The following is a 13,973-nucleotide window of genomic DNA, read 5'->3' on the forward strand; positions in this document are numbered from 1 at the left end:
CCTCACACTGCTAAGACAGGCCTGTCCATAGCTGGTGATCGCGCTTTTGTGCTTAATATTTTGCGCTAATGGCATATCAAGAGGCAAAAGCAATTGGGCACATGCACTGTGGCAACCTTATTCACTACTTAAGAATATCCTGTCTCCAGATTCCTGAGTACTTTGCCATTTTCTGGAAAAAAATTATGTTTTACATATATTTTTTTAAGATGCCAAAGGATTGTCTAAGACTTTACAGTGTCTCCCTTAAGACTTTTTTAAAATGTTAAGATTCAAAAGTTATGAAAAGTTTGGCACATCAGAAGTTCAGCTATACATGTGGAAAAAGTGGAATTCAGAGTTTGTTTAAAAGATGAGCTCTGACACACAGATGCGTACACTTGTGGACTTGTTCTGTTTCACAATATGAAATCTGCAGTTTTTGTTTTCTAAAATAATCCAGAATAAAAACACATTCACAACCTGTAGGCTGGCACAGCATACCTGAGTGAGAATGTATAACCCCCATCTAAAACAAAAACTTAAACCTTTATCAGCATCCAAATAGGAAAAAAAAAAAGACAAGAGACAAAAGGTAAGACTTGTAAGACAGCTATTGATTCATATAAGTTTTCAAGTCCCAATGTCTGATATTTAATATATGTCTTCACCTAAATTAAAAAAAAACAGGTTCATGAAAATTAGGGGAACAATCTGTCTCACACGTTAAGAAACATTTAAGACCATTCTGCTGATGTAACTGTAGGAGCCACACATGCATGCAGGCTCTTTAAGAACTTTTTGTTCAACAAAAAAACAAAAAATCAAAAGAGTCAGAGTACTTTAATTCTGCAAACACTCCTCAGTTGGCACTGACAGCCTCGTGGGCTTCATTTTCACTGCTATAGTCTGATTTGGGATCATCCTCATAGTCCTCATACATTTCCATCTCATCCTCTCCATTTATTATTTCATTTCCAGCAAGGCTTCCGCTGTCTGTTTTCATACCGTAAGTGCTCTGAATGACAGGGATGCTGGGCTCTGGACTGGCAGAGGTGCTAGAGCAATCAGATGTCATCTGAGGTGATGGTGCGGTAGTTGCCATAGTAATAGCACCAGGATAGACAACACCTGTTCCTGTGGTGATTGGAATCTGAGGCTGCTGTCTGCAAGGAAACACAAGAATAGAACATGATTACCTTTAGTTTAGATCTGGAGTGGAACCCTACTGTGCATACCAAACAAAAGTAAAGTACATGGTTTCTACAGAACATATTGGTGTACTACTTTGAGTTCCAGATTCTGATCCTGCAAGGTGCGGAGTGCCCTTTGCTCCTGTCAAGTGCAACTGGAGATAAAGCTGCTCAGCAACTCGCATTATCATACCTTTGATGCATTCATATATTGGGTGGTTTAACATAAAATATACTGCAAAATGTCGCTAAATGTTCTAGTACATATGACTTTGTCAAAGCTGGCTTCTGCAGCTTAAAACCTGGCTATTCAAATGTCTCACTGTAGTCCCAGCCTTGCAGCCATACATAGGAGAGCTGGTCAAATAATTTATTGTGAATAATATTCACTATGCTGAGCATCCAGAGGAGACCATGAGTTCTAGTGTAAGTTCTTCAACTGACTACTGTGAATAGTACTACACCCTTCACAGACCTTATTACTGAGTAATAAAGTAATTGAGACTTAACTGAAAGTCAATGAGACTTAGGCCTGGTCTACACTAGGAGTTTATGTCGAATTTAGCAGCGTTAATTCGACTTAACCGTGCACCCGTCCACACCAGGAAGCTAATTAATTCGACCTAGACGGCTCTTTAGTTCGAATTCTGTACTCCTCCCTGATGAGGGGAGTAGCGCTAAATTCGACATGGCTATGTCGAATTAGGCTATGTGTGGACGGAAATCGACCTTAGTAGCTCCGGGAGCTATCCCACAGTGCACCACTCTGTTGACGCTCTGGACAGCAGTCCGAGCTTGGATGTTCTGACCAGCCACACAGGAAATGCCCAGGGAAAATTTGACACGCTCCGGCGCCTTGTGGATGTTCTGCAGGACCGCAGGCAGGAGGACAGAGCCCCCCTGCACTGTATCTGCAACCGCCCTCCCCCGCCACAAAGTCCCAAACCCCCCTCACCCAAAGTAACAAGAAGGAGGGGCGACAGGGGCCATGAAAACTGTCACTGCACCCCTGCAGAGTGCACAAATACCAGAAGGCTCTCATTCCCTAAATGTTGAGAAGTCCTTCCCTTCCTGGCTCACCGAAGCCCCAATCCCAGTTTCATCCCCTAACTGTGTAGTTGATTATTAAAAGTAGTTTGCTGTTAATTACTATTTCCGTCAAGTTTTTCTACAGAAGACTGTCTGTGAAGGGGCGGGGGGGGGAAGGGGGTTGTTAATTGCATAGGACAGTCACCTTTACCAGGGTACAGACACGGGGGCAGGATCAACAGCAGGTCACACACACAGTGCAGTCAGTAGGCACCCTGGTCGGTCTGGGAGGTGTTTTCCATGTTCTGTGTGGGTGGGGGGTACGTGACTTTGTGGCATGGGAGGGCGGTTACAGAACTTATGCAGCGGTCCTTGTCCCGGACCACAGAGCCACGCAGCAGGGGAATCTGTAACCGTTCTCCCCCGCCATGTAGCCCCTGCACACAGAGTCCCGAAAAGGAGGGATGGCAGGCTCCGTTGAAACAACCAGTCTGGCACTGCAGACCGCTCTAGGAGCAGGAGCCTATCATTCCTCAAGTGTAGAAGCGGTGTTAACATCACTGCACACCCTACCCACCACAGTCTGCGTCCCTGTTTCAACCCTTTAACGCGAATTCATTAATAAAGAAAACGTTGTTAATTAACAATGTTCCATTAACTTTATTTTTAAACGTGTATTGGAAGGGGGAAACGTGGTGAATGGGGTATGTAACCGCAGAAGAAAGTCAACAGTAACTGAAGCAGGGGCAGGTTCAGCTTCTCTGTAAAGAAACTGAACAGTCACAGGTTACCCTGCTCCCTGAGGAACCTAGCTTTCAAAGCCTCCTGGATGCACAGCGCTTCCCGCTGGGCTCTTCTAATTGCACGGCTGTCTGGCTAAGCGTAATCAGCAGCCAGGCGATTTGCCTCAACCTTCCATCCCGCCATAAAGGTCTCCCCCTTGCTCTCACAGAGATTGTGGAGCACACAGCAAGCTGCAATAACAATGGGGATATTGGCTTTGCTGAGATCCGAGCGAGTCAGTAAGCTCCTCCATCTCCCCTTGAGACGTCCAAAAGCACGTTGAATGATGACAGTTACCCAAGACCACCCTCGACACATTTTTCCCCCCAGCATGCATTGTGGGGAAATCCCAGAATTCAAATGGGCAGCGGGGACTGCGGGAACTGTGGGATAGCTTCCCACAGTGCACCGCTTCCAATGTCGACGCTTGCCCCGTTAGTGTGGACTCACAAAGTCGAATTAGTGTCCTTAGTGTGGACACACAAATTCGACTTTGTAAGGTCGATTCCACAAATTCGAATTAAGTTAAATCGAACTAATCTGGTAGTGTAGACATACCCTAAGGCTCCTAAGTACTTATGTTACAATGGGCCTTAGGCTCCTCAGGCACTTAAGCACTTTAGATATTTTACCCATAGTCCCTTAAATTCATGATCACTTAGTATTTGTTCTTCAGAACCTCTGTCTCACTCAGTGCACAGGATAGACAGTCAATGAGGATTGCTAAGTTTCAGCCTGCTGCTTACTATCAATCCTTGTGTCTGTCCTTATTCACTTGCCTGTCCTGATCAGTGATTAAGAGAAGGAGTGCAAAAACTGTCATTTGTGCGTTAGTCTCATTCACTCATTGGCATGAGACTACAATCATGCTAAATATCACACCACTGAGCTACCAGAAAATCAAACTACTCCAGGTTCAGGAAGCCTGTGAAATCATAACATTCCATATAGAACATATCACTATGGGATTTTTGTTCTGAAAGTGACTCCAGCCCCTCCCCCAATCAATCTTTACCTAATCTAAGCTTGAAAGTCCAAAAAGAACGGAGGAGAAAAAAAGATTTTACTGAGAGATTGAGAGGAAGTGAAGATAGAGACATCTTGATTTGGTTAAATTATAATATATGAGCAGAGAATTTTCATTTCTTAAGGCTTTGCACAACATGCTTTTGTGACAGAAAAATACACGTGGATACAAAATGTGTCTCTTTCCCTCATTCCACTTCATTACAAACTACTTTAACTATACTGCCAATCCATTTTGGGACAAATTCTGCTTCTGGATTTATGCACAGCTTCCAGGGAAATTCACAGGAGTGCCATTGTGAACATGTGAAGATAGAATTTGGTTATTTGCCATCTTTTTATCGAATCCTGACCTTGATGAAGTCTCATCTTCCAGTCTAAGACATTAGGTCTCCAGTTCAGAACAAAACTTAAATGGAGTAAAAAGGCAGATGAGAATGTTACTCCCCCTGCTAGTAAAGCCTCTGGAGCACCCATCAAACACCAGTTTTAGAAGAATGGTGCTGCTGATGAACAGTTCACAATAAATAAGTTATTCGGTGTGTTTAATCACTTTTTTCATGTTTGTAAATTGTCTACAAACAGACCTAGATTTTCACTAATTTGTTCCCTATTTGAAATAATTTGATAAATGTTTTGGGCAAACATTTTTCAGCCTATGGTTTTGCTTGCTAATGATTTGCTGCTAGTATTGTTTAAAGTGTTTCAACTTTAACAATTCAATATTCCAACTGTGGGACTGGCTACTTAAGTCACATGGTACAATTTCTGTTCTCTGATTGATTGATTGATAGATTGATATAAACTTTATAAATTACTTCTGCAACAAGCCCAAAATTCCCTCTCCACAATCGTTCAGACAAAAGAAACATTCACCTGAAAGTTTATTTGCCAAAAGCAAATAAATAAATGGGTCCACAAATGGTTGCAGCAACATTCTTTTTAGAAGTCACAAAGATGTCCATGTGTAATTTTCTCACACTATTCACCCAGTTGTAATGCCGACATTAACCTTTCTTCCTGATATTTCTTTTAATATTATTAATAAATTGACAAAAAAAACCTTTTGAAGAACTCCACAGTATTAACTCTGAAAGCTGTTCTGAGAAAAGCAGTGTTTTTATACAGCAGCATCAGTGGGGCTTACCCTTCCAATATATAAGCTGTTTAGAAACCAGTATTTTTAATGTGTGTTATGTCTGTTGCAGTAGTGCCTACAGGTCCCAATCAGGACTGGTTTCCCACAATTCTGTGTGCTAGATTTCTTTTCAAGAGAGCACAAAGTGAAGAAATTGTAGAGGGCATTTGTGCATGACCCTTGACTGTCTAATCCCTAGAAGAAACATATTTTTTTCATAAGTGGGCAACTAGTTACTAATGGCCAAGATATGAGAACTGATTGTGAAAACAGTCCTCTTAGCTCAAGTGAAGAGACTGCCGTGGACACGTGCAGAATGTTCTGTGCTATCCCTTTCTTTGCAGTGTTAGAGAAAGATTAGCATTTTTCCTTCTACCATAAGGGGAAAAGATCAGAAGGAGCCATGGAGTGGCATGACAAGAAAGGCAGTGTAGAAGTGCAACATGTTGTTGGTAATCTGGTACACTGCTGGGCTTATTTTTTTAAGCCATTTATTAAAGGTTAGCAACTCTCTCTCGCATGTCTGCATTTCAATGGGAGGAGAAGTATTTTTGCAATAGAATTACATCTCTTCAACACTTTTTAAGGTAAGAAAGAGTGCAGGTTACCTGGGGATAGTGAAGATGAATCTGCAGTGCTGGTATTTTACTCTAGGCATCATCTCTCGTGCATGCCAAGTTGTAGCATGAACATAAGTAGTATAACAGATCTGCAAAACTGATCTGTGTAAGTAGGTCACACCTTTGGGGCTTAATGAATCACTCTCAAGAATGCATTTCACTATTCTTCCTCTAGTGAAGTGTAGAAAAAGCACATGTGGTGAATGTGCTTACTGACTGGAGTAGGACAAAACCAATGGATTGTCTGAAGACCTGTATTTAATCAGAAATTGAGGGTGGAGTGGGCTTTGAGTTGTACTGCCACATAGACCATCCTGTGCAATAAAAGATATAAAATAATTCTGGCAAAATCCTGGATCCATTAAAGTCAATGGGAGCTTTGCCATTGACTTCGATGGAGTCACAATTTCTCCCTTAAAACTTTCTAAGATTTCAAAATAAAGGATGGATAGTTACTGGATATTAATTATTTCAGGTTAAGTAAAAAAACAAAAATTAAAAAAAAGAGTTCTGTCCAGAGTTAAATGTGAAGGTCTGATTCCACAAAACACTTAAGCATGTGCTTGACTTTAAGTACAAGTTTAAGTCCCATTGACTTCAACAAAACTTAAATAAATGCTTTAAATGAAGGATGTGCTTAAGTCCTTTGCTGAATTGGGACCTAAATGCCCATTTAGCTAATCAAACATGTAAACTATTTTTTCCCTTTTGTGTAATTCTCTTGGTACTTCCTTTTACATTGGTGCATTCTGAGATGGTGTCATTCTGACTTCACAGGTTACATGGCTTGCACTTGATGCTGGAAATGACTAAGGCCTGGTCTACACTAGGACTTTAATTCGAATTTAGCAGCGTTAATTCGGATTAACCGCGCACCCGTCCACACCAGGAAGCCATTTAATTCGACATAGAGGGCTCTTTAGTTCGAATTCTGTACTCCTCCCCGACGAGGGGAGTAGCGCTAAATTCGACATGGCCATGTCGAATTAGGCTAGGTGTGGATGCAAATCGAACTTAGTAGCTCCAGGAGCTATCCCACACTGCACCACTCTGTTGACGCTCTGGACAGCAGTCCGAGCTTGGATGCTCTGACCAGCCACACAGGAAACGACCTGGGAAAATTTGAATTCCTTTTCCTGTCTGGCCAGTTTGAATCTCATGTCCTGGTTGGACATCAGGGCAAGCTCAGCAGCACCGGCAACGATGAGGAGCTCTCCAGCAGAGGAGTCCAGGCAATCCCAGAATAGAAAGAGGTCCCCAGCATGGACTGACCGGGAAGTCTTGGATCTGATCGGTGTGTGGGGCGATGAGTCTGTGCTTTCGGAGCTGCGCTCCAACAAACAGAATGCGAAGACCTACGAGAAGGTCTCCAAAGCCATGACAGACAGAGGATACAGCCGGGATGCAATGCAGTGCCGCGTGAAAATCAAGGAGCTGAGACAAGGCTACCATAAAATCAAAGCGGCAAATGGATGCTCCGGAGCCCAGCCCCAGACATGCCGCTTCTACGAGGCCCTGCATGCCATTCTCGGTGGGTCTGCCACCACTGCCCCACCAGTGTGCGTGGACTCTGACGAAGGGATAGTGTCGACGGCCAGTTCCTCGTCGACGTTTGCAGATGGGGAAGATGAGGAAGGAGATGAGGAGGGGGAGGCAGTCGACAGCGCTTACAACGCTGATTTCCCCGACAGCCAGGATCTCTTCATCACCCTCACTGAGATCCCCTACCAACCCTCCGCAGCCATTACCACGGACCCTGAATCAGGAGAAGGATCAGTTGGTAAGTGCTTTAAACATGTAAACTTTTATTATTAATGGAACAGGAAAATAGACTAGGCGAACAGACGGTCTACATGCAGGGGAATGGAACAGGAATCTTCCACGGAGATCTCCAAGAAGCTCTCCTGGAGGTAGTCGAAAAGCCTATGGAGGAGGTTCATGGGGAGAGCTGGCTTATTGGGTGCTCCGAGGTAGCACACTTTTCCGTGCCACGCTCTCAGCTGGTACTCCGGGACCAGTGCCTTGACGAGCATCGCAGCATAGGGCCCTGGCTTGTGCTGGCTTTCATTCAGCATGCGCTCCCTGTCTCTCTGTGACACCCTCCTCAGGGTGATCTCGCGCGCAGACTCCTGCATGGAAGTAGAGTGATTTTTGTACTATTACTATTGGTAGTGCTTCACTGTTCCTTAGAACAACAAGAAGCGTCACTTTAGAGCCACATGCTGGAGGCTACAGAGTGGCAGCATACAGGGATCTTTTCCAAGGGAAAACCGCGAGGGGGTGGAACAGGGGTAGAGTTTATGCTTTCAGGATTGCCTGCAGCAAGAGGACAGAGCTGGACGTTGACTTTTAAGCAGCCAAAAGCCTTTGGCTTACCATGCCTGGCTGCTCCACGGATTCAGCTTTCCTGCCTCGCTTGTCTGGTCTGCAGTGCAATACCCCAGGCAATGAAAGCGAATGCAGATAAATTGAACTTTCCCTGAGTGAGTGCTCAGGAGATAGGTGCCGTCCATGGTCTGGTTCATAGGCAATGAGTAGACTATGTTTCATTTTTAAGAAAAGGCATCTTTGTAAGCAATTCACTCCCTTTTCCCCCTCACACAGCTGCAACAGTATCCCGACCTGCTCCACCATGCCCCTCACAGAGGCTGGCGCAGATTAGGCGTCGTAAGAAAAGGACCCGGGACGAGATGTTTGCTGAACTTATGGGCTGCTCCAGAGCAGAAGCGGACCAGCAGAGCCAGTGGAGGGAGAACCTCACACAGCAGCAGCGCTCACACAGCGAACAGGAGGACAGATGGCGTCAGGAGGACCAGCAGGCGACTCAAATGCTGCTTGGACTACTGAGGGAGCAAACGGACACGCTCAGGCGCCTTGTCGATGTTCTGCAGGACCGCAGGCAGGAGGACAGAGCCCCCCTGCACTGTGTCTGCAACCGCCCTCCCCCACCACACACTCCAATACCCACCTCTCCCAGAATAACAAGAAGGAGGGGTACCAAGGGCCGTGAAAACTGTCACTGCACCACAGCGGACTGCTAAATTACCCAAAAGTTCTCAGTCCCTAGATTTTGAAAAGTTCTCACCTTTACTGTGTTGTCGAATATTAAAAGTAGTTTGCTGTTAATTACTGTTTCTGTCATGTTTGTTTGCTGAAGACTTTCTGTGAAGGGGGGAGAGGGGTTTGGTAATTGCATAGGACAGTCACCATGAACAGGGTACAGACATGGGGGCAGGATCAACAGCAGGTTACTCACTGAGTGCAGTCACTAGGCACCCTGGTCAGTCTGTGAGGTGATTTTAATGTTCTGTTCATAGGCGGCAGGTGCCCTGCTCCAGGTATACTTGGAGGTGGGTCTCTCCCCTGGCCCAGCCTGGATCGGGCCCTGGCCCACGCGGGTCTCCCCCTGCCCCGTCAATTCCCTGCCTGGAGCAGGTCCCAGCGCCCACCTGCCACCCCTCCCCCGGCGTGTCGTCTCTCCCGCTTCCCACCCCCCCCGCGCTGCGTCCCTACCTGACAGTAGAGCGGCTACTGGCACAAATGCTGTCTGCTGCCCCAGGGTACTAGCGCCTGCCATCCACAAATGGCAAGGCAGGTTGCCATCACCCTGCCCTTCTACCGTTGTCCTGAGCCTCCACAATGCCCCAAACCCTCAGCCCCAGCCACAGTCCGCAACCCCCTACGCCTCCTCCCCCTTCCCACACACCCCTCACCCCTTCCTACGCCCCCACCCCCAGCCCTGAGGCTGCACCCAAACTCCGTCCCAAAGCCTACACCCCTCACCCCTTCCTGCACACCCACCTGTAACCGTCCTCCCCCAGAGACCGCTGTAGGAGCAGTAGCCTATCATTCCTAGAGTCTAGAAGCGGTCTCTACATCACTGCACACCATACCCACCACAGTCCGCGTCCCTGTTTCAACCCTTTGACGCGAAATCATTATTAAAGAAAAGGTTTTTAAATAGCAATGCTCCATTACCTTTATTTTTACACGTGTGTTGGAAGGGGGCAAACGGGGTGAACGGGGTATGAGACTGCAGAGGAGAGTCAACAGTAAATGGGTAAAGAAACAGGGACAGGTTCAGCTTCTCTGTAAAGCCACTGGACAGTCATAGGTTACCCTGATCTCTGAGGAACCTAGCTTTCAAAGCCTCCTGGATGCACAGCACTTCCCGCTGGGATTTTCTAATGGCACGGGTGTCTGGTTGAGCGTAATCTGAAGCCAGGCGATTTGCCTCAACCTCCCATCCCGCCATAAAGGTCTCCCCCTTGCTCTCACAGAGATTGTGGAGCACACAGCAAGCTGCAATAACAATGGGGATATTGGTTTCGCTGAGATCCGAACGAGTCAGTAAGCTCCGCCATCTCCCCTTGAGACGTCCGAAAGCACACTCCACCACCATTCTGCACTTGCTCAGCCGGTAGTTGAAGAGCTCCTTCTCACTGTCCAAGGCGCCTGTATAGGGCTTCATGAGCCAGGGCATTAGCGGGTAGGCTGGGTCCCCGAGGATCACTGTAGGCATCTGCACATCCCCAACAGTTATTTTGTGGTCCGGGAAGAAACTACCTGCCTGGAGGCATTTAAACAGACCAGAGTTCCTGAACACACGCGCGTCATGAACCTTGCCCGGCCACCCGACGTTGATGTTGGTAAAGCGTCCCCTATGGTCCACCAGTGCTTGCAGCACCATTGAAAAGTAGCCCTTTCAGTTAATGTACTGGCTGGCCTGGTGGTCCGGTCCGAAGATAGGGATGTGAGTCCCATCTATAGCCCCACCGCAGTTTGGGAATCCCATCGCGGCGAAGCCAGCTATGATGACCTGGACGTTTCCCAGGGTCACTACCTTCGAGAGCAGGAGTTCAATGATTGCGTTGGCTACTTGCATCACAGCTACCCCCACAGTAGATTTGCCCACGCCAAAGTGGTTCGCTACTGACCGGTAGCTGTCTGGTGTGGCAAGTTTCCAGAGGGCTATGGCCACTCACTTCTGCACTGTCAGGGCTGCTCGCATCCTGGTGTCCTTGCGCTTCAGGGCAGGGGACAGCAAGTCACACAGTTCAAGGAAAGTGCCCTTACGCATCCCGAAGTTTCGCAGCCACTGTGATTCATCCCAGACCTGCAGCACTATGCGGTCCCACCAGTCCGTGCTTGTTTCCCGGGCCCAGAATCGCCGTCCCATAGCATGAACATGACCCAGTGCCACCATGATCTCCACGGCGTGGCGTCCCGTGCTTTCTGACAGGTCTGTGCCAGTCTGAGACTTCATGTCCTCACCGCGCTGCCGTTGCCTCCTCGCCCGATTTCTCAGCATCTGACTGTTGAAGAGGTGTACGATAAGGTGCGAGGAGTTGACAACGGCCATAAGTGCACCGATGATCGCAGCGGGCTCCATGATCGCAGTGGAGTGCTGTGGCGTCCGCGCTGTCACTTATAACAGGAAAAGTGCGCGAACTGATTTCCCGCCGGCGGGAGTGACGGTTGAATGCTGACAGTTACCAAGGACTACCCTCGACACAGTTTTCCCCCCCAGCATGCATTGGGGGGAAATCCCAGAATTCCAATGGGCAGCGGGGAGTGCGGGAATTGTGGGATAGCTTCCCACAGTGCACCACTTCCAAAGTCGACGTTTGCCCCGTTACTGTGGACTCACACAGTCGAATTAGTGTATTTAGTGTGGATACACAAATTCGACTTCATAAGGTCGATTCCACAAATTCGACTTAAGTTGATTCGAAATAGTCTTATAGTGTAGACATACCCTAAGATTATTCAGAGGAGAAAAAGAAGTAAAAAGGGGTTCATTTAAATTTTCATCCTGCATGCTCTGAAATGAAATGGGGTGTCTAGCATATATTTCAGGTCTTAACTTAATTTTACATTTTTGATTTGCAGTTTACCTTAAAAACATTTGTATTTAAAGGCATTTGTTGTATTAAATTCTAGATCCTCTAGTCTAGCCAAGCTGTGCTAAGCAGAGTACCATAGGCAAACATATTTTTATATCACCTCTATGCCTCCCTGATTCTGCTTCACCCCCTGGTTTAAATTCTTAGTTGCACCCAGCTCCAGTGCCCACCAAAGGGAAGCTGGAGATCACTAGAGTACAACAGTGCTCATGCCTTAGAGGTTTACGAGAAGCAGTGGTGTAGAGCTGGCTACACCAGCTCTATACCACTGGAGGACTCTCGGATGCCAGGGAAATCATCAGAGGACCAATTAAGCCAGTTCTATAGACCCTTTGCTCTGCCAGTGTTGCCAAGGGGCTGTTTTGGGGCCAAGGATCTGGCCCAATATAATTAGACAAGTACAGTAAAGAGTAGGCAACATGAAATGTCTCATATAAACTGACCTGCTGGCAATTTAGTGGTATTAACATTATTAGGATTTTCCTGGAGCACATTCCATTTTTTGACTTTTGCAAGACTAACTAAACATTTAAATTGGCAAATTACCATTGTTTGCTGATCCCTTCAGAACTATTTTCTGACAGCTCTTTAAATGACTGAAGCTAAATTGGTTGCGTTAGGGAAAATGCTTATGTGCTACACACCCTGAAACTTACTTCCCCGTAAGGAATAAAATAACAGTAAATCTCACAAAAGCACCCATTGTGTACTTACTTTTAGCTCTTGCTATACTGGAATACTATTACAGGCTTAGTCAAAACAGTAGAGGCAAGACTCAAGAAAATTAACGTTCACATCACTTTGCAGACTAATGTATAGAATACATACTTCTATGTAAAGGGTATCAGACTATGAAAATGACTGGGAATTGAATTATTTTTGTAAGAAAAGGTAACAAAATACGCTGCTCTAAGTTGAAATCTCTGAGTTTATGGCTTCCACATGAACAACATTTACTTAAGGATTATGAAAAATGAATTATTGAAGATAAATTGTAAATCACTTGAAGCTGCTTTAATGCTTAGCTTTCACAGAGAGTTGAAAAGTTCTCATTCAAAGCTTCCCGTAAACAAATGCATCATTACAACTAAAATATTATAAAATATTACCTGGCTGATTACAGGTTGAATTTCCACTTGTTATTTTTTAAATTAAATTGTATGTGTTAGTGCATTAAGTTTGAATTATCTTGCCTGATAGTATTCCTCATTTGGAGCAAAATTCACTAATGTATAGTTTCCATCACAAGGTATAGACACTACTTAAGTCCCACTTAAGTGTTTAACATACTGCTTAATTTGTATGTAAATGATGCATAGACCTTGTGCTGGTTTATTGCATAGGGATGAATATCACCCCAATGGTACAATCTCACCCTCTAGAGAAATCTCTTATTGAACTTCCCAGGGATTTGTCTAAGTAAGTGGTGCAGGATCTGGCCGTTAGTCAGTTTATTTTTTTGTTCAAAATACTGCTATTTCACATAACAGTTTCTTAGGAAGCATTAACTTAAATTAGTGCTGTGTGTCTTACTCTTGATTACTACGGTGTGCCACTTACTATATGCTGTCCGAACCAACACACGCACTTCTGCATTTCAGAAGCCAGAGTAACAAAAAGTTTGTCGTCATAGTAGAAATGGAGATAATTTGCATTTGAGGGGAATCTGAGCAAGTGCCACTCATACACATGACACAAACATTTCCACAGTAACTAAAGGCTCAGTCAGGGGGAGTTGACAGGGCTCAGCACCCTTCAGAGTGGCGCTCAGATACTATAGTGCTAATGGTGGTATAAGAACTTGAACTGAATAGAGAAAAGCAGAAGGAGACGACAAAAACACCAACACCTAAACACCACAAATATGTGACTGTATGAAATGCCATGAAGTTTTAATTCCCATGAATTAAATAGGTCTTTCTACCCCTACATCTTCATAGATCCTCTATTTATTACTGCATACAGTGACTATAGTTTTGCATTTATTATAACAGATTAAACATATGATATGTAATTTAATCCATGTGTTTAAATAAATAGATTCAAAAGAACAGAATTTCTAACTCAAGAACGTTACTGAGAAATCCAAACAGACATCACTTGTTTTCACGTATAGAACCTCAGGGGACTACAACCACAATAGAAACCTGGTGAGATGCTGTAAACGTCCAAACTTGGAGGAAAAGGAATAGGCACTTTACAAATACATGAATGCCCACAAATACACCACTGAACATGGAAATTTGGAGCACTTTGCCCACTGTAAACTCTTTTTACTGGATCTAAAACAACACTCAGG

At 45.2% G+C, this 13,973-nt stretch overlaps 1 protein-coding gene across 2 annotated transcripts in view; it reads right to left on the minus strand.

The window, feature by feature from the left end:
- Positions 1–638: 638 nt before the first annotated feature.
- The window catches only part of SOX6 (SRY-box transcription factor 6), a 385,937-nt gene continuing 372,602 nt past the window's right edge, over positions 639–13,973 (minus strand). For both annotated transcript variants that reach the window (XM_045016229.1, XM_045016227.1), the window contains one exon: positions 639–1,145. In XM_045016229.1, coding sequence (XP_044872164.1) covers positions 842–1,145 — 304 coding nt within the window. In that variant the 3' untranslated portion in view covers positions 639–841. The remainder of the gene's footprint in view (positions 1,146–13,973) is intronic.

This window comes from Mauremys mutica, chromosome 4 (assembly GCF_020497125.1).
Source record: "Mauremys mutica isolate MM-2020 ecotype Southern chromosome 4, ASM2049712v1, whole genome shotgun sequence".
NCBI lineage: Eukaryota > Metazoa > Chordata > Testudines > Geoemydidae > Mauremys > Mauremys mutica.